We start from the raw sequence: 26601 nt of genomic DNA, 5'->3' as shown, positions 1-26601 counted from the left end.
ATTATTATTATTATTTAAAACTATTATTTTAATAATGTATAAATTTTCTTTAATTATTATATTTTCCCATCCATGATGATGGTAGTTTAATATAAACTTGATTAAAATAATAGTAATAATAAAATTCTCCCCATTCAAAAAAAAAGAAGAAGAAGAATATTTTCAATAGGTTCCTTTTATTTTTATTTATCTAAACCATATCTTCGGCTTGATTTGAAATTCTACCTGAATTTCTAATTAATATACCATTGATGATTCTAGATGTAGTAGAACCTGGTGATCCTCCAAGTTCCGCATTAAATTCTATACATTTATGAAACCAATAAAGAAAATAATTATCAGATGGTCTCGAGTGTGGCATGTCGAGTGTAGTCATGACACCATTGATAATAAATGCCACAATGATCCAAAACATAATAATCATTGCCAAACTATTATTCAACAGGATGTCTTTGATCAACATGCAAAGCATTCCACTAAAAATACCAAACAAATGTCCAATAAAACTTGCATTTGGAAATAATATTTGTGTAAATAAAAGACTTGTAAAGATTGACAAGTTTGAAAATCCAAAATGAATTAAACTATAATATGTACTTAGACCAAAGCATACACTAATATTAATAATAAAAAGAGTTAAATAATTTGGAATACTGTGTTGGGTGTTAATTACTTACCAAGAATAACCTATATAATTGCGATCTTTAAGATTTAAAGTTGGTCTTTGAATGTTGACAATACTGATAAAAAACATCATCATTAGATTAGATGACAAGAGTATAAAGAAACTATATTTAACATATTGATAAAGTCCAATAGATTGTTCTAAAAACCGTAATTGCCATAGCGATATTGAATTTAATGCAAGATGAACCAAATTGATATGTGTAAATGTTGATGAAATGAATCTCCAATATTGACCATATCTTGTAATCTCTAAATAAATAGAAACCAAATCCAATGTTAGTTCAGAAATGATCATTTGTGTCATCACTCTACTATTAAGTTAATACTGTGTTTGATCTTATTTACTTTCAAAGTTAAATGAAACACTTTCTAATTGTGATCTTGTTTCATATTGATATACCCATATTAATATATTGATTGCTATAACTATAGTACTACCGATATAACGAGTCAATAACGTTATCATATCATTACTCTTATTTGTACCTCAACTCGTCTGTCTATACAATAGTATTTAAATAATAGATGTGTTATGAAATACATATTAAATTAAAAAAATAATTTCTTTATTCATTTTTATTTTCATCAAGATACTGGACATAAATATTTAAATAAATACAATTAATACTATCTAACGTTGTTGTCAACAAATATAATGATGTTTAGATTTGTTTGTTTGAAAAAAAAAGGGAATTGATTTGATATTTTTTTTTTATATATATTTATTTAACAACATGAAGATTTGGTTTGGGTATTGGTTTCTGGTTGAACTTGGATACCTGGTGGGATTGGGAAAACGAGACCGTCTTCGAGTTTGATAGCATTACGGGCGATAGTTTGGAAAGCTTGTTCGACGTTGATGGCCTCCTTGGCAGAGGTTTCAAAGTATGGGATGTTGCCCTTGCTTTGACACCATGAAGCGGCACGCTTTTGTGAAACGACACGTTGGTTCTCAAGATCGATCTTGTTACCGAGTACAACGAATGGGAAGTTGTCTGGATCACGTGGACCAGCTTGGATGAGGAATTCATCTCTCCATGAGTCAAGATTTTCAAACGTCTTTGCGACATTGACGTCATAGACGAGTACGCAACAATCGGCGCCACGGTAGAAAGCTACACCGAGCGATTGGAATCTTTCTTGACCAGCAGTATCCCAAATTTGCATGGTGACAACTCTGTCGTCAACCATGAGTTCCTTGGTAAGGAAATCAGCACCAATGGTTGCTTTGTATTGATTGCTGAACTTCTTGTTTACATATTGGTTCATGAGAGAGGTCTTACCGACACTAAAAGTAGTAATAAAAAAAAAGTTAATTAGTTATCAATAATGTATGTAAAAAGGTGTAGAGTTGAATCGACCTCAAAACGACAAGATCCAATATTCAACGAGTAGTAAAGGGTATAAGATAGGATAGTTGGTTCCCCTTTAACATGTGTGTAATTTACAAATATGTTCCAAAGATAGATAATCATGTCTTATCTATTTTTAGAATTCTTTAAAACCATTGTCATCTCAGGTGACATCATCATCATGTTGTAATATTACTTTACTCTCTATTTGTTGAATTCTTGTCATTGTCGTTTATCGTCTTGTTGTTGTTGTTGTTGTTGTTGTTGTCAAAAATATCCTATATTTATATTTATCTTACCCGGTGTCTCCCAAAATAATAACTTTTAATAAAACTTTCTTCTTGGTGGCCATTTCTATATAATGTTAATCCTGTTGTTTTTATATATTACAAGGATAGGGTAGGGAATAAAAGAATATAATTAGAATTATGTACAATTAATATACAAAAGTGCAGTGTAGTAATAAATAAAATAAACAACAAAGAAGAAGAATAGGAATGTGTATTGAAAAATTGAATTTTAAACCATGTGGGGTGTTGGAGAAAACTGTGTAAGAATCTAAATTCTCTCTAAGAGATTCTCTCATTTGAAAGTGAAAAAAAAAAATAGAAAAATATAATGAAAAATCCCAGTAGATATAATAATATTATTATATATGACACGGAACAAGTAGTAGACTTGTAATTATTATTATTATTACAATGCCGTTGTTTTAAATAAAAGGATGAGATTTGTATGGGGTTTTACAATACCTTTAAGGTTTGATTGTTTGTTGTTGTTGGTTGTTGTTGTTTTAAATTGATTTGTTTGTTTGGTTTGTTGTTTAATTCAACCAAAAGTGAATGGTATTTATAACAAACAGATGGATGTGGATGGGCAATTGCCTCTCGGAAATTGAGTAGTGATGAGAATTGAAAGTGAGAGAGTAGAGGGTGTTGTGAGAGTAGAGTGGTGCTACTACAAACAAAGAGAAATTATAGATGATGAGAAATGGATTGTTCTCTTGTTGTTTAAATATCAATTGAATTTGAATCAATATTATTATAATTATTATTATTATTGATCTATTCTGTTTGTCACTAATTATGGATTCTCCAAAGGTGATTGATTCTTATTCTAAAATTATATTCTCTTTCTTCTCTAATTTATGAGAGTTGTTTAACTCTCTCTCTCTTTCTCTTTTTTTTTGATCCTCGTATTCGGGACCTGACTGCTGAAACACACAACATGAGCACAAAACAAGAGGGATGACGTGATGTGTAAGATATCTCTCACAAACTGCAATCTTGAAAGTTTCTATAACTAACTATATTTATAATAAATTTACTTTATAAATTTGCGACAAAAGCAACTGAGAGAAGACAAGATTTACTTGGAGTGAGAGGAAAGGGAGAGAGAGAGTTTTTTTTTTTTAATATTATAATTTTTTCGTGACGAAATTTTCCTTCGCTCAAAACAAGGTCAAGGAGACCATCGCATCGATAAGATCTCGTCTCAGTACCATCGATTAATAAAATAATAAAATAATAGATATATATATTTAATTTCTTGAATTTACTAGTATAAATTTATTTGTTGACTCATCAGACGACCTATTTATACGCAAGAGACACCATAAAAAGTAGATGGTTGTCGAGGTTTGGGAACATGGGATTTGAGAAAACAAAGAATGAATGATCATTATATTCCCTTTTTAGGTTGTTTCATTAAAATTGATTCTTTTTACACAAACTATTAAAGTAGCGAACATTCAAACAGACTATTATTATTATTATTATTATTATTATTTGTGTTTGGAGAGGAATAATAATAAGATGAATATATCAAATTTAATACCTTCATTATTAGGTTTCAATTATCGTAGAATAACAGCAAGTAAACTTGCAGAGGCAAAGAGAAGAGCAAGTGTAGCTGTTGTACTCAGACTTGCCTCTCATCATGATGGTGATTCTACATCAACTACAACTACTACCACTGCCACTGCTACAACTACAACTAAACCATTAAAGGTACTGACAGGATTCAATTGTAGATGTTTGACAACAGACAATAAGCACTCTGAGAGTTGTCTCAGGAATTTTATCACATCGAGAAACAACATTACATCTGGAACGACCACTACAGTGGAAGCACTTTATGCCAAGAAATCAAGAGGTAGACGAAAAGGAGAGATTGCATTTGCCGGTGGACACATAGAGAAAGGTGAGACGGAAGAACAGGCTGCTGAGAGAGAGGCCTTGGAAGAGGTTGGATTGGATCTGGCAGATGGCAAGCAATTTTCGTTTATTGGAAGACTAAACGATCGTGTCACCTTTGATCACATTGCCATATACACATTTGTATACCTTCAATTGACTGAAAAGACACCTCCCATCACATTCAGCGATGATGAAATGGAAGATTGTGGATGGGTAGATTTAGATTATTTTACAAAAAGACAAGGAGGAGACAACAATAACAACAACAATAACAATAACAACAAACTCAAACCAGCTAATAGAATAGTAGACTCTACACTATTCAATACAGACGTGGTCGAATTCCAATCATTGGCATCAATGTCATCAAGAAGATTAACAAATCCATGTATGTTGTTATAGAGAGTACTCTATAATATAATATAAAAATGATAACATTACTAATTATTATTATTATTTAAAACAAGTCCTCAAACAAATATTTAATTCATTTAGAGTACCATTGGTACAATTACCAATTAAAACATCCGAGTTTAGATTGTGGGGTCTGACACTTGAACTGACGTCCGAGTTGATCAAAGTGGTGAATGGAAGCTCACCGATACCATCGATTCAAGAGAGTAATAGTCGGTTGGCATTCTTTTGCATAAACAATCCTTTGTTGGCTATTGGTACACTCACTCTTCTCTTTGGTTTGGTCATCCCAGGTATCTTATTTTATTATGTCACTAATAAAAGTTAAGTGTCTAGAAAAAGAAAAACAAAAACAAAAAACTGTGTACAGTATCACACACACACACGAACGAAAATCATTGTCATCACAGACTATGCCTGTCTTTTTTTAATCCAGAATATTATTAATACTGGACAAAAAAAAAGGAAAAAGGTCACCAGTTAAAAGATTAATATTATTTTTGAATACTTAAATATTTTATTTCTCATCGTTTTTTCAAGATGTGTGTGTGTGAGAGAACATTATTAAAATTTTAATTTATTTTAAAAAGGCAAAGGGAATCATCATCAAAGAAACAAACAAACAAACAAACAAATAATAATAATAAATATTTATTATTATTACTACTAGTTTGTTCAGCTCTATATAAAGATATAAGAACAGAATGAATAATAGAACAGGCCATAGAGTAATATCATATGTATTGTTGGTACCTATAACAGTGACGGCTGTTACTGGACTGCTCTACTCGTTTCTTGATATGGTTGGAGTCGATCACAAGTCTATATCATTTCTAATGTCCATACATCAAATGTCATTTATCTTTCCAAATAGTAGTGTTGCCTATACCTTTATACTCTTTTCACTAGTGTTAGCACTCGTCTATTTCGGATTACGATTGGTTAATTATACCTATGTATTCAACTCGATCGTTGCAAATAATACTCCAACTACTCCATCATCTGTATATATTCAAGGCAGACAACAACAAGAGTCAATCATATCAACACCACCACCAATGCAATTATCATCGCCCAATGATAACAATGGATTCTTCAATAATGACAATAGAGTAATTATATTCTTTAAATCATTGTCGTCGAGTAGTAGGAGTAATGTACGTTCATTCCATCATCGTTTGGCATCGGTAGTATTTGTGGTTTTACTCTTTATGGCTACTACTGGAGCTTCGTATCGGTTCTTGAGAAATGTGGTTGGTATGGAAAAGTCACAGGTTAAATGGATCATCAAACTTCATAGTATGAAGTTTCTACCGGCTTGGTTAAGCTTTATTTGGGTGTCATTGGTGTTTTCAGTACTGGCAATATTATTCTACAGTGGAGTAAGGTTAATCATCAAGACTAGAAGAAGATCTTCACCATGTACTCCATCAAGAAATGCTTCATCTAATATTTCTCGTCGTCGTCTTCGTAATAATAATAATAATAATGGTGAAAGTAATCAAGGTACACCTATAATGTCTGGTGACGATGTAATTTCAAATGTTCAATCAAATACATTTGTTTTTGTTGACACTAATAATATTAATAATAATAATAATAATAATAATAACAACCAAATATCGATTGATGATAATATTTGATAATCAAAATATTCCAATCAACTTAAATAATAATACAAACAATAGTGGTAATTTGAATGGAGATAGTCCAACAACCACATAACGAGCGTAGCTATGCTATCTTTTAAAATAGAGGTCACTATGCATTATCTCGTATACAATCAATCTTGGTATCAAAGACTTAAAGTCAAGGAAACTACATCTTGATGGAGAGTTGGTATTTACCTTTTTCAAATACTATGCTCCAAGATTCAACTATGTCACTTTCTGCACCCACCAGGGATGCATCCTCTACACCCTCACCAGAATTTAATAAAATTAATTCTATTTTATTCTAACAAGAGTCTTTTTGTTTGTAGAATTGTTAAATTAAATAAAGTTTTTAATTATTATTTAAAATTAAAAAAAATTAATGGTAAAATGTGTGGGCAATTGATTCATTATTGTCAGTTGCAATATTCATACGCACGTGATAAATAGGCAGAGAGATAGATAGATAGATAGATAAACAGAGAGAGAGATAGATACAAAGCTTATTTATTGATGATGGATGATAAACCTCCATCTATATCTATATCGAGGACATCCTCGACATCCTCTATAAACTCTACATCATCAACTAAAGAAAAGAGGAAAAGGTAATCATCATAGTCATCATCATCATCATCATTGTAATAATTAATGTGATTGTCTATTACGTAGTATATTAACCAAGATATATTTATTACTATTATATATTGTAGTGGAATACTTTCATTATTTAATAAAGACCAAAAGGAACCAAAAGAATCAAAAGAATCAAAAGGAAAACAAAAGGATGATATTAAACATGCTACATCGACTATAGTACCTACAATTAGTACTACTAATACTACTACAACTACTTCTACAACATCAACATTAAATGCAAAAGAATTAAAAGCTTTAGAAAAGGAAAAAGAGAAACAGAGAGAAGCGGAAAAGACAAGACTAAAGGAAGAAGAGGAAAGAAGAAAAGAGGATGAAAAGAAACGTTTAAAAGAGGAAAAGAAGAGATCAAAGGAATTGGAAAAGGAAAAGGAGAAGCAACGCGAACAAGAGATACAAACAATCAAAGAACAGGTAAAAGAGTTGAAACGTAAACAAAAGGAACTTAAAAAACAACAGAAAAAGGATGGTGAATCAACTCATAGTCATGATAGTACTAGTAGCATGATGGACGACGATGACGACCTATCAATATCATCGGCACATTCTTTCAACACTGTGGTTTCAACTATTGGTGTTGGTTCTAGTACACCTCAGAAAAGAAGAAAATCACTTGATATATCTGCTCTTGCAAACAAATTACTTCATCCTCATTCACATGGTCATAGTAGTGGAGATTCTTCCAATCAACAATCAAATGTTCAACAACAAAGACGTACACTCGGGCAACATAGAGGGAATAGTACATTGTCATTTGATTATCAAAAGAATTCTTCATCATCCGGAGGAGGAGGAGGAGGAGGAGGGGGAGACACTACACCAAGAAAATCAGCAACCGACAATGATTTAACCTATACATCAGGTACTGATGATTCTGATTTCACCTCTACCAATCCAACTATTATAGAAACACCTAGTTTGTCGATTGACAATAATAATAATAATTCTGAAATGACTCACACCAAGAATTCGACATCATCAAATTCATCCCTCACTGCACACTCTCAAAGCCCTCCCAATACTACATACTCGGGTATTGATGAGAATTCCTCGACACAACACATATCCGATGCCACTTATGCATTGTCTGCAGAATTTAAAAAGGAAATGGAGAGATTCTATGGTAGAATAGAAGATTGTCAGAAAAGAGGATCATCCTATCAAATAGAACGTATCAAAGAGCTCAAAGAAGCTCTAAAGGCAGAATCAACCTCTCCCATATCACGACACTCACCCAAGAAACGGTCACTTCTTCAAGGTGGAGACTCCACCTCTCATCCACAACTACAACAACTACTACAACAACAACATCATCATCACCACCATCGCAGTTATTCAACTACTGCAGCACCACAAGATTTGAAATGTATAATGAAAGAAATTCATCCAAGTGGTGGTGAAGTATCACCTCCCAACTATGATACAAACTATCCTCCATCATCAAATGGTGCATCTGGTGGCGGTGGATTAAAATCATCATCTGATGCCATCATGATGAATAGTACAGATTCACCAACAACATTGGATAAAAATCAACAAAGAAAAGGTTTATTAAGAAGAAGATGGAATACACATAGACTTTCACTTACTCTAACAAGAAATCAATTGAATACAATTAATAATAATGGTAATAATAATAATAATGTAATATCAAATATAAATAGTCAACAACAAGATCAAAGTAATGTAAATAGATTTATACCATCATTTGATGGTACAAGATTAAAGAAATATTTGCCAACGGTGAATTTTAAAGGTATTGGAGATCATTTACCTTCATTCCAAATTCTACCAAGTCGAAACAAGAAAAAGGAGATGGATGCCAAAGACAAGAACCAAGACAACCAAAAACCAACAGAATTTAAAAAGAATATTGATGAAATTCTTCAATCGTTCCAAGAACCAAAACGACCCAAGATTTCAGTGCTTAAAGAGTACCAAGAGCGATTACATCTTAGGAAACCAATCTACTCTGTCAATCAACTCTCTACGATGGGGTCAGATCTCGAGACCAAAACATTGCTCCAACATTCGAGAATTGTGGATGATCTCGAGCGATGTAAACGTATCAATCAAGAGATCAAGGAACTAAACAGTCGGTTGGACTATGCCTGTAGCTCAATCAAAACTATCGACTCTGACCTCCCATTTGAGCTTCAATTACGTGTCGACAATCTCAAACCAACAGTCGATAGTAATCTCAACGACTCTCACAAACTCTATGAAAAGTCAAAGCGACTGGAAGAATCGGTTCAAGTCTTGAGAAGACAATCCAAAAACTCTAGATATGCCTACATTCATAACATTTTTGTAAAATTGTTTATTACCGGATGGTTAGTTACCATCTACTCTTTTTTCATTGGTAAATGGAATAAAAATAATGTAAATAGTGATAATATAGATGATAATAATAATAATAATAATTTGGAATATAATAGCAACAACAGTAATAATAATAGTAATAATAATAATAATAATAGTAATAGTTTGGAATATAATAGTAATAATAATGATAATCAATTACAAAGTGGTAATAATAATCACTCGCTCGTTTTAAATGGTGCAAGCATTGGTCATGGTAATGACAATGCTAGTAGTAGTGGTATTAATGGTGCAAGTGGAAATGGTAGCAGCAGTTTGGACAATTTGGCTGACAAAAAAGATAAAAAAGATATAATGAAAGTTGCCATGTCAAATCTCGAAGCAATGAGCAGAACCATCTCTTTGATGAGAGAAAATGAACTAGCTGCTCAAGAACACTAATATTAATAATAATGTAGCATATATATAAACGAGAAATAGAGTTTTCATTTCCATTTTTGGAATTGGATATTTCAATTTTAGTAGATCAAAATCCTCTCTTTTTCATTTGGTGGTATCACCTTTTTTTTTTTTCAACAACAGATCCTTCACTATTGTACTATACACCATTATGACAACAGCAACAATAGTAATAGTATTTACAATATTAATAGTAATTGTGTTTTAAAAAAACCAATGGATGACTAGTACTTTATATATTTGAATTATGGGGCGAGTAACTTTTGGATCTATTGATGATATTGATTACCAATAGGTATACTCTAACCATTCTAGAACAAGAACATACTATTACTACCCTTTGTCTCTCTTTTTCTATTCCATTCCACCAAGTATAAATAGAATGGAATGCAATGGTTTTAAAACATCAATTCAAAAATCATAAACTCAATTCTAAATTTTAAATTCTAAACAATGATGAAATTCTTGGTTCTTTTTGCCTTGTTGGCTGTTAGCACTGCCTCTGCTGGTTTTGTGCCATATACTTGTGGACCACATGCTTGTGGTTACGGTAACTCTTGTATCTATGATGGTTACATTTTCGGTTGTTTCGTATGTACAAAAACACAATAGGAATAAATAAATAATATTTATTACAAATCATCACAAAGAATATTAATATTGGAAATCCAATTTCCAATTTCTTTTAAAATTTAGCATCGTTGTGAATATGTTGAAATCGCTCAATCAGTTGTCAACCAATGGAATGATAATGGTGTAGACTATGTTCAAGTTGATGTCACTGTCACCAACCATGGTCCATTTAATGTCAACAATATTCTCATTGGTTATGATGATACTTTTAAGCCACGTGATTCGTCTGCCGTCTGGAGAGCCGTTCAATTGAAGAATGGCCTTACCTTGCCAACCTACTCTGCACCCCTTGCTGTTGGTCAATCTACCCACTTTGGTTACATTAGCATTGGAAAGGCTGCTTCTCACCTCTATGTCAAGAATATTGCTCTTATGCATTAAATTGTGATCGATTTTATCATTTATTTAAAAAAGTTGATAAATAAGATTTCTTTTTTTTTACTACAATTTAGAAAAATATATATAGTCCTTTTCCATCGAAATTCAAATAATTTTAGAAAATATGTCGTTAAAGAAAACATCATCAATTCAATCACACCCACTGTCAATTGAATCATTCATTAAAAGTTAAAGAGTCTTTCATTCATTCATTCATTTAAATCAATCAGTCAATCAAAGATCATCGTTCAATCAGGTTTTATAAAACACATACAAGCAAAAGAGAGAGAGAGAAGGGACAATGAATCAGTTGTCACCAGATCACAACCAAAATATGAACGATGTATTAGACTCTTTTGGTAACTGTAAACTTGGTGTTACGATAGAGAGTAAGCCCAATGAAGAATTGGACAAGTACATAGACATAAAGGTCATCGGAAAAGGGTCTTTTGGAAGTTGTAAGCTCGTCAAGAGAAAAGTAGACGGTATGGCACTAGTAATGAAACAAATCAATGTATTGGATATGTCTCCAAGAGAAAGAGAAGATGCAATGAATGAAGTAAACGTATTAGCAATGTTAGAGTATGTAAATTAGAAAAAAGAGAGATATACAGTCGATACTAATACTAGTATCCTTCTTCTTCTTCTTCTTCTTCTTCTTCTTTACATCTATCTAGTCATGAAAATATTATAGCATATTATGATAGTTTTATTGTAAATGGTACACTTCATATATTGATGGAATATGCGAATGCAGGTGATATTCATAGAGAGATTAAAGAAAGAACAATCAAGAAACAACATTTTACAGAGGCTGAGATATTGAGGTTCTTTTCCCAACTCTGTTTGGCGGTACAATTCCTTCATCAAAAAAATATTCTACACAGAGATTTGGTATGTATAATGGTATTGGATCACACAATCAAATTGGTGTGTTTGTTAACTCTCCTCTCCTCTCTCTCTCTTTTTGTTTTTAGAAAACACAAAATATATTTCTATCGATTGTCAATGGTAAAAGTAGGGTCAAGTTGGGAGACATGGGTATTGCAAAGATACTTAGTGCTGATACTCAGTTTGCTAGAACCGTTATTGGAACACCTTACTATTTATCACCTGAAGTTTGTCAAGATATAGGATATGATACAAAATCTGATGTGTGGAGTCTTGGTTGTTGTTTGTAAGTCAAAGCTTGAGTATTGATCAATATTTGTATATAGCTTAACTAACAATAATAATGATTTTTATTAGATATGAATTGGCAACTTTAAAACATGCATTTGATGCTGGTTCATTACCTGCACTTGTACTCAAGATTCTAAAAGGAAATTATCCTCCCATTGCTTCATTTTATAGCAATGATCTACGACAACTTGTATCATCGATGCTTCAAACTGATCCAAGAGACAGACCCTCTATTGATGAAATTATCGAATTACCATTCATCCAACAATATCTCAATGACTATAACCATAATACCGCCGACATGTCCAACCAAACAGCACAAAAATCACCAATTTCCAACAACATACCAATGTCAATGATGATGTCAAAGTCACCACCTGCAATGTCATCACCAATTTCAAGCTCAAAAACACCAGTGAAAACGACTACAACTAGTAGTAGTAGTAGTAGTGGTAGAACTGCAATGTCTGCACCTACAACACCCATCAACAAAAAAACACCATCAAAAGTTAATCCAACTACACCTACTAGATCCGCATCTTCATCTTCCATATCGTCATCAACGTCCTCCTCCTCATCATCATCATCATCATCTGGATTTGTCAGAAAACCACCAGTTCCAAAGCCATCAACTCCTTTGGCAAAACCAACCAGATCTGCTCCTCTTGTCAAACCGACGAGCAGTATTGCAAACAAAAATAGTAGACCTTTGGTAAAGCAATCGTCATCCCCTTCATTAAAATCATCATCTGTTACAAGTACACAACAACAATCTACAAGTACTGCAGCATCGATAACCACAACGCCATTGTACACACCTCCAGCTAGACCAGCTGTAAATATTACCTCTTCTTCCAGATCTTCTTCATCTAGACATTCTATTGGTGGAACTACTAAATCATCAAGTACTAATATGACTACGACTACAACCACAACCACTACGATCCAAAGTCAACCAGTTAAATCTATAGGACAACCATCAATTGGAATGCCCCCACCAACAAACACGATATCATCATCATCATCTTCGAATAATTTATCGTCATCTCAAAAATCAAATCAATTACCAAGAAGATTATCAACATCAAACATTATAACACCTCCACCATCACCAACCACTAGACCCACTACGCCATCAGGTAATACAAGATCCGTAACACCTACTCCAACTTGCAATAATACAAACGTTGTTCCAAGACCACCAAGTAGTTCTAGTACTGCAAGACCATCTATTACTTCATCAAGTAGTTCTGTTGTCACCAAATCAACTTCAACTACCTCTTCTTCTTCTTCGACCAATACACTTTCACATTCATCTTCTTTGGTCATGCCAAATAATAGTTATTCAATTCCTCAATCGTCAGTTGTAATTAATAGCAAAAGACCATCGATACGAGCATCGATTGAAACTTCCAAATCAACGGTAACAGTAAACACTAAACCCACGCAGCCACCCTCTCCAACCTCTACATCCTCCTCCTCTTCTGTTCAACAACAACCACTTTCGAGAGAATCATCACAAGAATTCTCAAAACCCTTGGTCACTCTTGAAGTTGGAGAGGAATCTGATTCAAAATCATCAAGAGATAAAAAATTATTAAGTAGAACAAATGCACTTAGACAGTAAGTTGAAATCATCTCTCAATCAACCATTTAAAACAAATTATTTACTTTTTATTTTATAGTTTTTGTAATAGTATTTTTGGAGAAGAATTATTTGGTAACATTTATAAACTATTAAAGACCATAAATGGTACTTCATTGGACGAAGACGATGAAAATGTTCAACAACAATTAGAAACAATTCTTGGTGACAAAATTTATTACTTGAAATATCTTCAACAATTAATGTACTGTGAAAGTCAACTTGTTTCGATACTACCACAGAGACAAGAATCAGTGTAGATAAAATAAATTATTTATTGAAAAATAACTATAAATATTATTATTGTTGTTTTTTTTTATTTATTTATTTATTTCCCCCAAACTCTTGAAGATCTTGAAACTTGAATAGGTGAATTTACACTGCTGGTAATATTACTATTGTTGTTGTTGTTGATGGAATGATTATTTACAAAAGAGGATGATTGTGATTGAACAAGTGGAATGGTTGAAGTAGTTGTCATTGATCCAGAAGAAGAGGTGACAGTTGAAGCCTCTGGTATACTGGAATAGTAGACGAGAACATTTGGTATTTCAAGATACCGACCATTGTAAGTGCATTGAATCGTATGGAACCCTTCCTTGACCGATGGTGGTGACACAAAACTGATGGTCTTTCTCTGATTGGTCATTTCAATGCCTTGGGCTTGAACTCCTCCAACTGCGATGGTGATTGGTGCCACCAATGCATGCTTTAGATTCATTTCAATTCTTGTTCCACTCATTGGTGACACTGCAGGGTTGATTGTTTGAATGACCAAATCCTGTTTGGTCGGGCCAGATGATGCTATACTATCGAAATTGTCTGCGCTGTTTTTACCTCCAATGGTTGTATAGATGGGTTCTGGTTCCGAATTTAATCGATTGGTAAGCTCGTTGATATATCTTTCCTCTTGGTTTTCCTCTTGGTCGTCGTCATAGTCTGGTTGAAACGATATGGTGGTTGGCGTTGTCAATACATTTTCGTCATAGTCGTCATCGTCATTGGCGCTCTGACTGTTTGCGAGTAAACTACCACTGAGACCACGACTGTGTTTTTTGGTGTAGGCCGACAATGATGGGGATGCATTTTCATAGAGCTCCGATGCATAGTTGTTAATGTCTCTTATATCCTTTTCAGTTTGGAAACAAGAGTTTGTGCAGAAAATAGATTGTTTTGACAATGTGTAATCGTGATCCTTGATAACAATATCCACCTCGCCCTCTTCTTTGCGTTTGGGACCGACCAACAATAGAGAATGATAGTTCTTTTTTAGAATCTTGACCGTTTCTCCACCAATGGTCACCGTGATCATTGGTTTGTCCAAATTCTCTCCCTGAATGGCAATATAACTACCATCGAGTGCACATACTGCCGGCCCAACCGACAATATAAATGATCGATCCTTGGTGCTTTCGTATTCGGCATCGCTCATTTGCTTGTTGTCTGATGAAAAGACACTTGAAAAAAATGATGAAATTCTATTGGACGCCGATAGTGATTCGGTAAGAGGACTTGCCGATAGTGAGGTGGGCGAAGATCCTTCTTTGGCTGTTACCACTGGTGATTTTATGGAAGATGGGGATGAAGATGGTGTTATTTGCATTCTAGTTGTCAGTTCTGTTGTGTATAGTCTATACTCTGGTACAGTTTGATTTAAAAAGCTTAGAAAATTATGACTTATATTGAATATGATTGATGTTTGTTTTGGTGTAGTCGCTTGAATTTGTTTTAATTTAGTAATTCCAACTTTTAATTCCTTTATATGAAGATTTATAGTTGATTCTAATTCTTTTGCTCTCTAAATAAAATAATAAAAATAATATTAGATATGATGGACTAATTATTATTATTATTAATTAATTTACTTACTTTTATAGAAGGTGAACCAGAATCTTGAATTGTATTTACAATTAATTTATATTGATTAACATTTCTTTTCAAGTCTAAAATATTTAGATGCATTTGTTCATAAAATACAACAAATTCACTCCTTGAAACTCTCTCTTTGGTATCTTGAAATTCAGACCTTTGAATTGCTTTTGATAATGTTTTATAACATAATAAACATACATTTACATCTAAAAAAAGAAAATGATTATTAGAAATTAAAGAATATTATTATTAATCTATTAGTTATTTTCTCATACTTGGTTGATTTTGTTGTTGAGTATTTGATTGAGGAATTCTTTTAATCTTTTCAAAACTGTTTAAAGGGATATGATGTTTGTTACAATTGCTGCAAACGAAAAAGCCACAAACCAAACACTTTTGTTTCTTGGAGAAGATCTTTCCAAATACTACTCCACAAACCATACAATTCCGTACCACTTTACTTTCTATTTCTGGTTGCAAGATTGTACTAACATTCATTGAAACTTGTTTAAACTTTAATATGATCGCATCTAAATCATTATTCAATTTTGATACATGTTTCTTTCTTTGAATCATAAATTCTTTTGATTTATCTCTTGATACAACTAGATAGAGGAACATTAGATAAGTATAATGATCAATTCCCGATGATTCTTTCCTTTCCTTTGCTTACTTTGACCATCATTATGTATTACAAATAATGCCTCATTCTCTTGTTTTTGAATATAGTTATGATCTATTTGTTGTAATAGATTACTATTACTACCATTTTGATTATTAATCTTTGTATTACTACTATTGCTGTTGCTGTTGCTGTTTATTAAATTATTATCCATATACATGTTGAATATTATCCATTATGGTTGGGTTGTTACACTTTGATGTTACTCTTGACTAGAGGTATTCTACTTTTTGCTATTATAATGCTTTTTGATGATGACCGATAAACTCCTTGAATACCTAGGTTTTTTGCAAAGAATGAAATTCAATTAATTTTTTTATTATTAAAATTAATAAAATTAATTTATTATAGTTTAATATTAAAGAATAGAAGAAGAAGAACATTCATATGAATTCCTTTTTATTAATCATTAATAAAAGAGTAGTAGTAAAATTAATATTTAAATTCAATTTTTTAATATTTAAAAAAATAACCTAAATCGAGGAATCAATTGTGTTACTTCCATTTTTTTATATTTATTATTCCATAAAAAAAAAATTGGAAAAATGGAATAAAAGAGTTTATTAAAATTAATGTTACATTGTTGTTGGTGATACAAATAAATGAGAGAGAAAACAATATTTGGAAGAAGTTGGTTCTACAATAATAAAAATTAAAAAAATAGTCATATGATGGATGGTGATTCTGTTTGTTGAATATTATTAATATATTTGTTGGTTGGTTGGTTGGTTGAAATTAATTGTAGTTGGGAATATTATTAAATCAAAAATAATTTTGATGAAGTAAATATATATATATATAAAGATTGAATGATTAAATAAATAAATATATCTGATAATAATTATATTAAAATATTATCGGTACTATTAAATAATAATTATTGTTATTGTTGTTGTTGTTGTTTCTTTAATGAATAGTTGTTATTATTGTTGTTGTTGTTATTGTTATTTTCACTAGAATCAAATAATAATTCATCAATATCACTTTGAGATTCAACTTCATAATATTTTACCGAATTGTTTGATAAAAGGTTATGAACTGAAGCCGTAGTTGGTGATGATGAAGAGGTAGGAGAAAGTGGTGCCTGTGGACCCGGGAGGAATGGTTTTGATCCATAGGTACGTAATTTCTTCATGTATTGCAGTCCACAAGCATTGCACAGATTTGCTCCATTGTCTCCTTTTCTCCACTCGGGCGTCGATGTACAGTTGCAAATTGCACACGACGTTGGTCTAATCTTTCTAGGTCGACCTCTAGGCTTTGCAGCCTTGCCATTGTTGATGCTAGAGGTAATTGGAACCTTATTGATAGAACTGGTTGAGGTGGGTGAAATGGGGACATAGCGTGGGGAGCCAGGTGATCGAGATGTCTTACCGCCAGGCAACCCAATTATTTCCCCTCCTGGTCCCAAGCCACCGTGATGTTGAAGATTGAGAAGGGTGGGGTATTCGGTACTTCTCGTGATATACAGTGATCTGGGAGATAGGTTGAGAGCCGATCGAGGAGATGGCATGGCTCCCATGGTGATTGGATGTACATTTTGTTGGGTGGTAATTCTAGGTGAAAGATTGAGATTGGACATGGAACTAGATAGAGCAACATATTGGGGTGGTCTAAACCCTAGCCCTCCCGAATATTGATCATGCATATCTGGTGGTACAGCCCTACTGACATTTTGATGATGCATATCGTCATACTGTGTAGATGGTAATGAAACTCTTAGATTTCTTTTGGTAGTAGTAGAGCTCGATGACGAAGACGAAGACATGCTCATCTTAATAGATGAGGAGGAGGAATCAATACAAGTAGCAGTACTAGAGCAAATACTGCTGCTGCTACCACCAAATGCATTTGTATGATCAGTGGTGGAAAGGGGTAGAGATGGAGTAGGTAATTCAGAACTAGGAGGAGTTGGGTATGGAAGTAAAACTCTTTTTTCAGCCATATATTTTGGAGAGGTTGGTAGAGGGTACTTTGGTGATGATGGCGTAGTAGTAGAAGTAGAAGTAGAAGTAGTAGAAGTAGAAGTAGTAGAAGTAATAGTATTATATATAGGTGATGAAGTTTGAGGTATCTGATATCTTGGTGAGGCTGGCGGCGAAATGTGCTGTGTTGTTGGGATCTCTTGACTTTTCATCCTGCCAAGTATTTTGGTTAAAATTGAATTAAGTTCTTGATTGATTTTCCATGCTTTTTCTACTCTATCTGTTGAAGGTGATTGACATTCTTTGCAGAACTGGTTAATGTAACTTGCAAGTGGGATGACCTTTTAGAGAGAGAGAAAGATGTTGGGGTTAATACAAAAGTCATATGATCATGATGATGATGATGATAAAGTTTGGAATCTTACTTCATTTTTCCATAACGTATTAAAATCACTATGACCAAGGTAACTGAGATACTCCATATAGTCGTAGTAGTAGAAGGTAGTAATAGTAGTAGTATTCTGTTTCCTTTGTATTTGTAAATGTAAGAGAATAACTTGTATTTTTTTGAATCTATCCTCCTCTTATTTGCTTGTATGCAGTCTCGACAGGGTACGAATATGAAGTTGAAGCAAAAACCTCACAAAAACTTTTTTTTGATACCAAGGTTTTGATTGGAGGAGTCTTTTTGTCGCTGTAGGGAACGGGCAAAGTTGGATGGATAAAAAAAAAAGACAAAACAACAGAATGGGGCTTTTGAGATTTAAAATTGTTTGAATCAACGACGTTTTTTTTAGCAACAACAAGAGCCCTACGAAACAATGAATTTTGTGTAAGCGTGGTGATACGATAGCTAGTAGTTGATGTGTTTTGAGAAGAAAATAAAAATGACAAAGCTTTTGAAAAGTATGGAGGGTCTCTGAAACGCTCTAGCGTTTAAACAATAAAAAAATCTTATCTACTCAAAACGCACTACCTCATCTCTCTCTCTGACAACATTATAAAGAGAAAGATATTTTGTTTTCTTGGTTGCGCAAACACCCGATCAGATTCCAAAGTACGGATCGATTGAAAAAAAAAAGGGGCAAAACTGAGCCATCCCCTGCAATTTGATTGTTATTGTTTCGTGACGAAGATGACACACGCGCATGGTTTGAAAGTAGGATTGTCGATTGAGCCGAGATGGGGCCGTTTCTCGTATTTCAAACTTTTGATTGGTTGACTTTTATATGATGTGATTTGTGTTTGAGTGAAATTATATTAATTAAATGTGGACAAGGATAATAATTTAGGTGTAACCTAATCTTTTCGTTTAATACTGTGTTGAGATCATTGTACGTCGTCATCTGTTTGTGGTGGTATCTGTTTCCTTCATTGACCTTGTTGTGGACAAGAACAAATATCTTCCCAGCACTCGATACATTCCAGAAGGTTTCGTCAACACCATACGTACAGAGTCACCAAGGGCTCTACTGTTCATCTAGTTAAAACCTATGATCTATATTTATATTTTGAAGCACCATGTCAAGCCGAAAAGCTTGGTTGGGTCATTGTCGGGGAAAAGTGAAGTCTCTCTCTTTATAAACCCGAAAATTTTGTGTTTTGACCAGCAGGTCTATCTATCTATCTATTATGTTGACAGTAGTTTGATAGTATCAATATCAATAGTACGATTGACTATCAATTAATTGTAAACATCTTTTGGGTATTATCTGTAGTACATATTTAAATTTATCTGTATTTACTTTTATAAAATAAAATTAAAAAAAATTTGTTTAGTTTGAACCTCACCTCGTCACCACACACAATGAGTTCAAAAAAAACTATTTATTAGTTTTAATTTATTTCAACAAAAAGAGAGATAAATTTGATTAGATTAGATTAGACAAAGAAATGATAAAGAAGGGTACCCTATCAATCTACTTTTTGATTTTAGCTATACTTGTAGGTACACTTGTATCTATTGTCGTTTCAACAGAAGAAACACCTGCAGCCGTTGATGAAGTAGATTTGGTTATTGATCTAGTTGATGGTGATTCAAGTAAATTAAAAGAAGGTTTTTGGTTTGTTGAATTGTAATGTATTAAAGAATAGGAGGAATAAGAATAAGAATAAGGACAAGAAATGATGGTTTACTAAATCAAATATATCTCTACCTTTTTGTTGATTAGTTTCGCACCATGGTGTGGACATTGTCGTAAATTGGCACCTATTTGGAAGAATCTTGCAGTACACTTTAAAGACTCTGACATTAAGATTGCAAGAGTAAACTGTGATGACAACTCTGGTATTTGTGGTGAATATGATGTTCGAGGTTACCCAACCATTAAATTATTTGTTGAAGGTGTTAAAAAGGATTACAAGGGTGGTAGAACCAAAGATACTCTTATCAAATATATTGATAAAATGTTTACGTATGATAAATACAAAAAGTTTTATTATTGTTATTATTTATCTAATCATTTTTTCTATTCTATTATTTAGTGGATATTTAATCAATGTAAAAGATCAAGAATCATTGGATAAGATTTTAAATGATAAAAAGATTGCAATGATCTATGTTGCCGAATCTGAAGAATCTTTAAAGAATGATCCAATGTTTGATACCTTTAAAAAGATTTCATTTGAATTGTTTGATACCAACTCTCCCAACTTTGTACTTTCTATTGGTCACTCTCCCATAGAAGGTGTAAAGAGAGGTATCATTTTAAAGAGAGATGGTGAATTGGTACAGTTTAAGCAATCAATTGAAAAGTTACCATCTTGGATGAGATTCAACCAATACTCTAGTTTAACTGAACTCAATGATGTTTCTTTTCTTCCAATGTCTGAAACATTCAAGAATCTTGTCATGTTTGTTTATCCAATTAAACCAAATAATGAGTAAGAAAGAAATAGAAAAAGAAAAGAAAAAAAGAAAAAGAAAGAAAAAGAAAAAATACTTACTTGGTTTCTTTTTTAGAGAAATTGAAGAATTAAAAAAGATATCAAACAATATTATTAATCCAGATGAATTGACAGATTTTGTTTATACCTATGTCAGTAACAAGGCCTATGAAAAGTTTACTGCAAGATATGCACTCGAAGATTTACCAGCTTTGTTGGTGGTTCGTGAAAAGGGAGAAATCTACTATTACGATCCAGCTGTCAAGGTTGACCAAGAGTCTGTATTAAAATATTTGAATGATATCAAGGCTGGCAACATCAACTATCAATACCTTGATTTTGGTAAATACTATTTCTTGAAAACCATCAATTTCATTGACGAGTATAAATGGTTCTTGGCTGTTGCTATCATTGTCACCCCAATCGCTGCCATTATCATTGGTTCATCATCTAGTGGTCCAACTGAACCACAACCAGAAAGATTACCAAAACCTGAAACTCTTGTCATTGATGATAAAAAGAAAAAGGAAAATTAATAATAATAATAATCGTACACAATAATAAATAAATATACAACTGTCACGTCGATTGTTCCCATTTCGGTGTTCAATGAAAATTTAATTTAAAACAAAAGTTGATAAAAATCGTAATGTCTTACAAAGCAAAAAAAAAAAATTTATACTAAAATATTTGAAAAAAGAAATTTGTAGATACGTTGAACAAGCTTGTGAAAAAAAAAAAAAGAGTAAAATTAAAAACTAGTTTTTATTAAAGATCTATTCTATATTTTTATTTTAATTAGTTTTCCATCCATCTTTTTTTTATTATTATTTTATCTTTTAATACTTTATTTTTAGTCGTTCAAAGAAGGTATAAAACTGTAACCCTCACTCTCTCTATTTAGACTTTTATATCATTTTTTTATTTGTTTGTTCAACCCCAGCTTGTTATAAAAACCCATTCCCTAAACCACTCTACCTTTTTATTTTGTTTTAATTCCAACGATTTGTGTGTGTGCATTCAAGTTCAACTTTCAAGAGGTCTGAGCTAAGCTGTGATCCATCCATCTTTATTTTTAAAAAACAATAATAACATTTCATTTATCTATTTATCTATCTATTATGTATTTATAAATATTAAAAAAAAAGTAAAAAGATGAAATATAGATTTAAATTATTATTCATCTTTTTATTTTTGGTTTTTTTTCTTTTTCATTTTACTTTTGCAACATCGAATCAAAAAGAACAGTCAACAACAACAACAAAAAGTAATAATGATATCATATCAAATAATAAACCATCACAATCAAAATTATCAATTAATGATATTATAAACAAAGGTTATGACGATTGGTCAAAAAGCAAACATACTCATCAAAAGGTAACCTCTAACAAGTTTGTTGAATCATCATCATCATCAAGTCTGGATCAAGGTTCAATTGGAGGATATAAATGTCAACATGATGTTGTATCAAAAGATATTGATGGAAAGATTAAAGAAGGTTTGAAACATCTTAAAGAAGAAGATTTACCACCTCCACCACCTCCTTCTTCTTCTTCTTCATCTTCCTCTGAATCATCTTCATCATCATCCTCATCTAGTTTACCGAAAGGCTTTCTAAAAGCAAGCAAGATGGTAAATAATGAAGAGGATGTTGTAGAATCTACACGTCAACCAATTCGTATTACATTTGAATCAATTATTGAAGCCGATACTTTTAAATGCACGACTGTTGGACAACAAGTTCCTACGGGTCTAGCCACAGCATCAAAATCTTGTAGTACAGCCACTGCAAACGATGCATCATGTATGTACACTTGCACCAGTAATGATTTGGTTACCAATCAAGTCATTGAAAACATCAACGTTGTCATGGCCAATATGAGAGAGCTCTTTGCCAACCTCTTAATGGTCGATCAAGTAAACCCTCTCAAATTAAACTCTTTTGTTTGGAGTCAATTAAATCAAGAATGCGATTATGGTATCCCAATTAATAGTTCAATGATTGCTGATGGTATTCAAAATACTGATATCATTGTTTATGTTACTTCTAGACCAACTACAAGTACTTGTAAATATTAAAAAAATAGAAAAAAAATAGATATATATTTATTAACTTTTTTAATTTTCTATTTTGTAGCAACGATTGCATATGCAAAAGCATGTAATTTTAATGTATTTACATTAAATAGAAAACAAATTTATGGTAGACCATTGGCTGCAACAATCAATTTTAATCCAATTTATTTTAATGCAAGTCCATCTCGTCTAACTTTTAAAGAATATGTTCGTGTTGGCATTCATGAAATGACTCATGCTCTTGGTTTCTCTAATATGTTTTATTCAAGTTATCAAAATCAAAATGGTTTATATCAAAGTATGTATAAAAAACAAAAAAGAATAATTATTTTTATTTATTTTATTTATTTTAATTTTCCATTTTTTTAGATCCATTAATAGGATTAACACAAACAGGTAAAACACCAAAAGGAGTATCATATGAAATTGATAGATTTGCAATCAATTCTACATCGGTTTTGGAGTTTGCACAAGATCATTTTGAATGTAATCAGGCGTTTGGTGTTCAATTGGAGGATTCTGGTGGATCGGGAACTAGTTATAGTCATTGGGAAAAGAGACAAATTGGTGAAGAATATATGCTTGGTTATGTAGCACCCATCATGCCAATCACAGGTCTTACCTTGTCACTCTTGCAAGACACTGGTTGGTATGATGTTGCCATGGACAAGGCAGAACCATTGCTCTTTGGTAAAAAGATGGGTTGCGACTTTATGACTCAATGTACACCCGACTCTTGGAACTATCAAGGTTACTTTTGTAATAATCCTGGAAAAAGGGGATGCACTCCCACTAGAATGGGAAAGGGTGTGTGCACTATTTTCCAATATCAAAATGACTTGCCAGCGGCCTATCAACACTTTACAGACACAAAATTTGGTGGTGAATATGCGGCCGACGCATGCCCGCTCTACCAAGTTCCCGACAATTACCAACTGGGTGTCCAATACTGTGTCGATGTATCTCAAACTGGAAACTCTGACGTGCACGAAGTCTTTTCGGACAATAGTCGTTGTTTTGAATACTCGGACAATGGAGATGTCAAACAGGCCTGTTGGGAGTTTAAATGTCAAGGCACTCAAGTCTCTGTCAATGTCAATGGAGTGTGGAATCTTTGTCCAGATGCTACCAATATCACTGTCTCTGGTATCAATATTCTCTGCCCTCATGGCTTTGTAGAATGTGGTGCTACCCCAACAAAGGTGGAAATTGACTCGCTATCTTCATCTTGCAATACTCTCTTGCCACAAAAATTCAACATCTTTGGCTTTATCTTTTTATTATTCATTGTATTTTTATCTTCAAACTTTATTAAATAAATATATATTAGTAATAGAACAATATTAGATCATGTTAGATTCATTCTTTGCACAAAGACAAATTCGGAATGATTTTTTAATTTTTTTGTTTTTTTCATCAATATGTTGATGCTTAATCACTCCCCTCTCTACTTGTCATCAGAACGTCACTGGTTCATCCTCCATTCAATAGTAGTAGAACATGATATGTGAAATGTCAAAATCATCGATCCAAGTTTGTATGACAGACCAGCTTTGTTTTGCAGCAACCCGATACGGTATCAATAGTACACTTTAGTCTCTCACATTGTGCACTAGGTTTGTATAACAAACGATGCCTCGTAGGCCAAACGGATATTGTCAATATCTCATCCTGCTTGTGGGGAAACTTTTGGTTTTTTTCTTTCATTTCCTATTTCAAACGTTCCCGAATTGCTATTTTTTTTTTTTTTTTTTAAAGCATGCTAAAGATCTCTTTCCTTCACTCTTCTTTTTTTTAAAGCATGCTAGAGATCTCTTTCCGTCACACTTCTTTTTTTAAAGTAATTCTTTTCCTGTTCTCTCATCGTATACGACCTTTTTTTTTTTAAAGTAATTCTTTTCCTGTTCTCTCCTATCGGGAAGAGTAGTACTCAGAAGTTACAAAGTTTTATTAATTATACATTTTAATTGACCAGCAAGAAATAAAGATTATCTCGAGAAGAATTAAAGTTAATTTGTTCTGGGGGTTGTCCATGTCTATGATACATGTTATATGGACGTTGATCATGTATCTTATTGTATAGTGTCAAGCATGTTGGATTGTTTTGGGTTGTTGCTTGTTCTAAAAATAAATTGGTTAAAGATATCGCTTTTTTTTTTTTTTTTTTTTTTTTTTTTTTCTCACCACTATAGGCTGTAATATTGTGTTATATAATTATTCTATGTTATTATTATTTAGTAAATTATTATATTATTAATATTATTATTGATAGATGAAGAGAGAATAGAAGAAGATGAAGGTGTTGAGGAGGATGTGAAGAATGAGGTTGAGGTGATCGATTATAGATGTAGTGTACGCAGAGTCTTGTACCTCTCCAAATGACTAGGTAGTGCGATCTTGTAGACAGTAGGATGGTTGTAGTTGGAGGAGAATCGAAGGATGATAGTTTGTATTCGTTCTGTAATCGTATGTATTACTGATTCATCGGTTTGGTTCATTAGAGCCAAGTGCCATCGATTACACAATTCTAACGTCTTGTCCCAGTTTACTTTTATAATATGTCGCATATCACTTATCAATCTAGCTCGCAGGTATTGTTCAGTGAAAGGTTCATCTCTTTGGTGACGTAGATCATTACGTCGGAACCATATTCGTTCTAGTGTTGCAGCGACCAAGTTTATAGTCATTGGAGTTTGTTTGAGGTTGACGCAAATATGGCACCAACTCCGAAATTACCATACTTGCGGTGAAACCTTAAGCCTTGGGTGCGTCCAAGACCGACTGCCGCTCTCAACTCTCGCGCCGATTTACTCCCCATTGTGGACACTCGTCTTTACGTGTTGCATATTGTATTTGAGATGTCAGATGGCTTTCTATCGCGACGGCCCAGTATGTCCTCCACTACCTTCCCGTTACTTGTTGCAGTCTGGCTACCCAATCTCCTACTGAGAAGGGGAAACTAACCCGGTCATCCTTCCGTGGGGGTGTCCTGTCTCTAGATCCCTAGAGTCGGATGGTTTTTCTCCTCAATCCCCCCAATTGTGGTCAAGTTAAACGTTGGCGCCAAAGGTAAAGTTCGAGGGCAGGATTCGAACCTATGACCTTTACGTTCCCGGGGTAGCACACTCCCGACTCACTTGCCACGCCATGCCCGTCACATCGTATACGACCAATAAATAGGCCCAAGGACAATCTGACAACACAACAACTCAATTCCTCCTTTGTGGTGTAGTCGGTAACACTTTAGTCTTTCACACTGACACCCCGGGTTCGATTCCCGGCAAGGGAGATACTTTTTGCGTTTTGGTCACCTGCCTTTTTTTTTTGGGCCAAAACCCTTACTATAGCTTTCTCCACACTTTTCCCTATCTTTTTATCAAGGTTCCATCGATTTTGATCAAAACCATACAAAAAAAACCGAGTTTTTTTATCCTCAAAAAAAAAAACCAGGTCAAGAGACTACTTGATCTTTTTAAGGTATAGATTATCTTGGCATATTCCAATTTGTGATGTCTTTGTTTTATCAAGGTTTCACTTATTTTTTGTCAAAACCACACACAAAACTAACTACTTTTCTT

At 33.1% G+C, this 26601-nt stretch overlaps 12 protein-coding genes and 1 non-coding gene across 13 annotated transcripts, besides 1 other annotated feature; 9 read left to right on the top strand and 4 right to left on the bottom strand.

Annotated features, from left to right (window-relative positions):
• Positions 1-190: 190 nt before the first annotated feature.
• On the bottom strand, positions 191-1153 carry DFA_06017 (uncharacterized protein; the record flags this gene model as incomplete). The annotated part of the gene is made up of 4 exons (XM_004361673.1): positions 191-303; positions 487-614; positions 678-936; positions 1033-1153. The coding sequence occupies 4 exons, from the start codon at positions 1151-1153 to the stop codon at positions 191-193; spliced, it is 621 nt and encodes a 206-aa protein (XP_004361730.1).
• A 260-nt stretch (positions 1154-1413) lies between these two features.
• On the bottom strand, positions 1414-3720 carry rab7A (Rab GTPase; the record flags this gene model as incomplete). The annotated part of the gene is made up of 4 exons (XM_004361672.1): positions 1414-1975; positions 2787-2996; positions 3315-3345; positions 3642-3720. 4 exons carry the CDS (start codon positions 3718-3720, stop codon positions 1414-1416), a joined length of 882 nt encoding a protein of 293 aa, XP_004361729.1.
• A 133-nt stretch (positions 3721-3853) lies between these two features.
• Positions 3854-4979, top strand: DFA_06015 (uncharacterized protein; the record flags this gene model as incomplete). The annotated part of the gene is made up of 2 exons (XM_004361671.1): positions 3854-4625; positions 4705-4979. The coding sequence occupies 2 exons, from the start codon at positions 3854-3856 to the stop codon at positions 4977-4979; spliced, it is 1047 nt and encodes a 348-aa protein (XP_004361728.1).
• A 523-nt stretch (positions 4980-5502) lies between these two features.
• On the top strand, positions 5503-6294 carry DFA_06014 (uncharacterized protein; the record flags this gene model as incomplete). The annotated part of the gene is made up of 1 exon (XM_004361670.1): positions 5503-6294. The coding sequence occupies one exon, from the start codon at positions 5503-5505 to the stop codon at positions 6292-6294; it is 792 nt and encodes a 263-aa protein (XP_004361727.1).
• Positions 6295-6819: 525 nt separating this feature from the next.
• On the top strand, positions 6820-9723 carry DFA_06013 (uncharacterized protein; the record flags this gene model as incomplete). Its single annotated transcript, XM_004361669.1, has 2 exons — positions 6820-6911; positions 7017-9723. 2 exons carry the CDS (start codon positions 6820-6822, stop codon positions 9721-9723), a joined length of 2799 nt encoding a protein of 932 aa, XP_004361726.1.
• Positions 9724-10194: 471 nt separating this feature from the next.
• On the top strand, positions 10195-10755 carry DFA_06012 (cellulose-binding domain-containing protein; the record flags this gene model as incomplete). The annotated part of the gene is made up of 2 exons (XM_004361668.1): positions 10195-10332; positions 10438-10755. 2 exons carry the CDS (start codon positions 10195-10197, stop codon positions 10753-10755), a joined length of 456 nt encoding a protein of 151 aa, XP_004361725.1.
• A 331-nt stretch (positions 10756-11086) lies between these two features.
• Positions 11087-13839, top strand: nek3 (putative protein serine/threonine kinase; the record flags this gene model as incomplete). Its single annotated transcript, XM_004361667.1, has 5 exons — positions 11087-11334; positions 11430-11646; positions 11730-11929; positions 12001-13557; positions 13620-13839. 5 exons carry the CDS (start codon positions 11087-11089, stop codon positions 13837-13839), a joined length of 2442 nt encoding a protein of 813 aa, XP_004361724.1.
• A 68-nt stretch (positions 13840-13907) lies between these two features.
• Positions 13908-16293, bottom strand: DFA_06010 (IPT/TIG domain-containing protein; the record flags this gene model as incomplete). Its single annotated transcript, XM_004361666.1, has 4 exons — positions 13908-15377; positions 15449-15657; positions 15913-16056; positions 16125-16293. The coding sequence occupies 4 exons, from the start codon at positions 16291-16293 to the stop codon at positions 13908-13910; spliced, it is 1992 nt and encodes a 663-aa protein (XP_004361723.1).
• A 723-nt stretch (positions 16294-17016) lies between these two features.
• Positions 17017-19538, bottom strand: DFA_06009 (uncharacterized protein; the record flags this gene model as incomplete). Its single annotated transcript, XM_004361665.1, has 4 exons — positions 17017-17433; positions 17671-18399; positions 18484-18586; positions 19480-19538. 4 exons carry the CDS (start codon positions 19536-19538, stop codon positions 17017-17019), a joined length of 1308 nt encoding a protein of 435 aa, XP_004361722.1.
• A 413-nt stretch (positions 19539-19951) lies between these two features.
• DFA_06008 (thioredoxin fold domain-containing protein) lies at positions 19952-21480 on the top strand (the record flags this gene model as incomplete). Its single annotated transcript, XM_004361664.1, has 4 exons — positions 19952-20121; positions 20230-20472; positions 20543-20941; positions 21021-21480. The coding sequence occupies 4 exons, from the start codon at positions 19952-19954 to the stop codon at positions 21478-21480; spliced, it is 1272 nt and encodes a 423-aa protein (XP_004361721.1).
• Positions 21481-22099: 619 nt separating this feature from the next.
• On the top strand, positions 22100-24342 carry sigB (peptidase M8; the record flags this gene model as incomplete). The annotated part of the gene is made up of 3 exons (XM_004361663.1): positions 22100-23015; positions 23085-23321; positions 23393-24342. The coding sequence occupies 3 exons, from the start codon at positions 22100-22102 to the stop codon at positions 24340-24342; spliced, it is 2103 nt and encodes a 700-aa protein (XP_004361720.1).
• Positions 24343-24535: 193 nt separating this feature from the next.
• Positions 24536-24619: a sequence feature (Short protein (DFA_06006, EGG23868.1) was converted to a misc_feature.).
• A 456-nt stretch (positions 24620-25075) lies between these two features.
• Positions 25076-25972, top strand: DFA_06005 (uncharacterized protein; the record flags this gene model as incomplete). The annotated part of the gene is made up of 3 exons (XM_004361661.1): positions 25076-25100; positions 25296-25375; positions 25889-25972. The coding sequence occupies 3 exons, from the start codon at positions 25076-25078 to the stop codon at positions 25970-25972; spliced, it is 189 nt and encodes a 62-aa protein (XP_004361718.1).
• A 268-nt stretch (positions 25973-26240) lies between these two features.
• On the top strand, positions 26241-26312 carry DFA_06004. Its single transcript has one exon. It is a non-coding gene; the product is annotated as a tRNA-Glu (tRNA).
• The last annotated feature ends 289 nt before the right edge of the window (positions 26313-26601 follow it).

This window comes from Cavenderia fasciculata (assembly GCF_000203815.1).
Source record: "Cavenderia fasciculata unplaced genomic scaffold Scf_Dfasci-G-p-12c09.r1-3, whole genome shotgun sequence".
NCBI lineage: Eukaryota > Evosea > Eumycetozoa > Acytosteliales > Cavenderiaceae > Cavenderia > Cavenderia fasciculata.
Note: the sequence above shows the minus strand (reverse complement) of the source record. Positions and strands in the feature narration are given on the sequence as shown.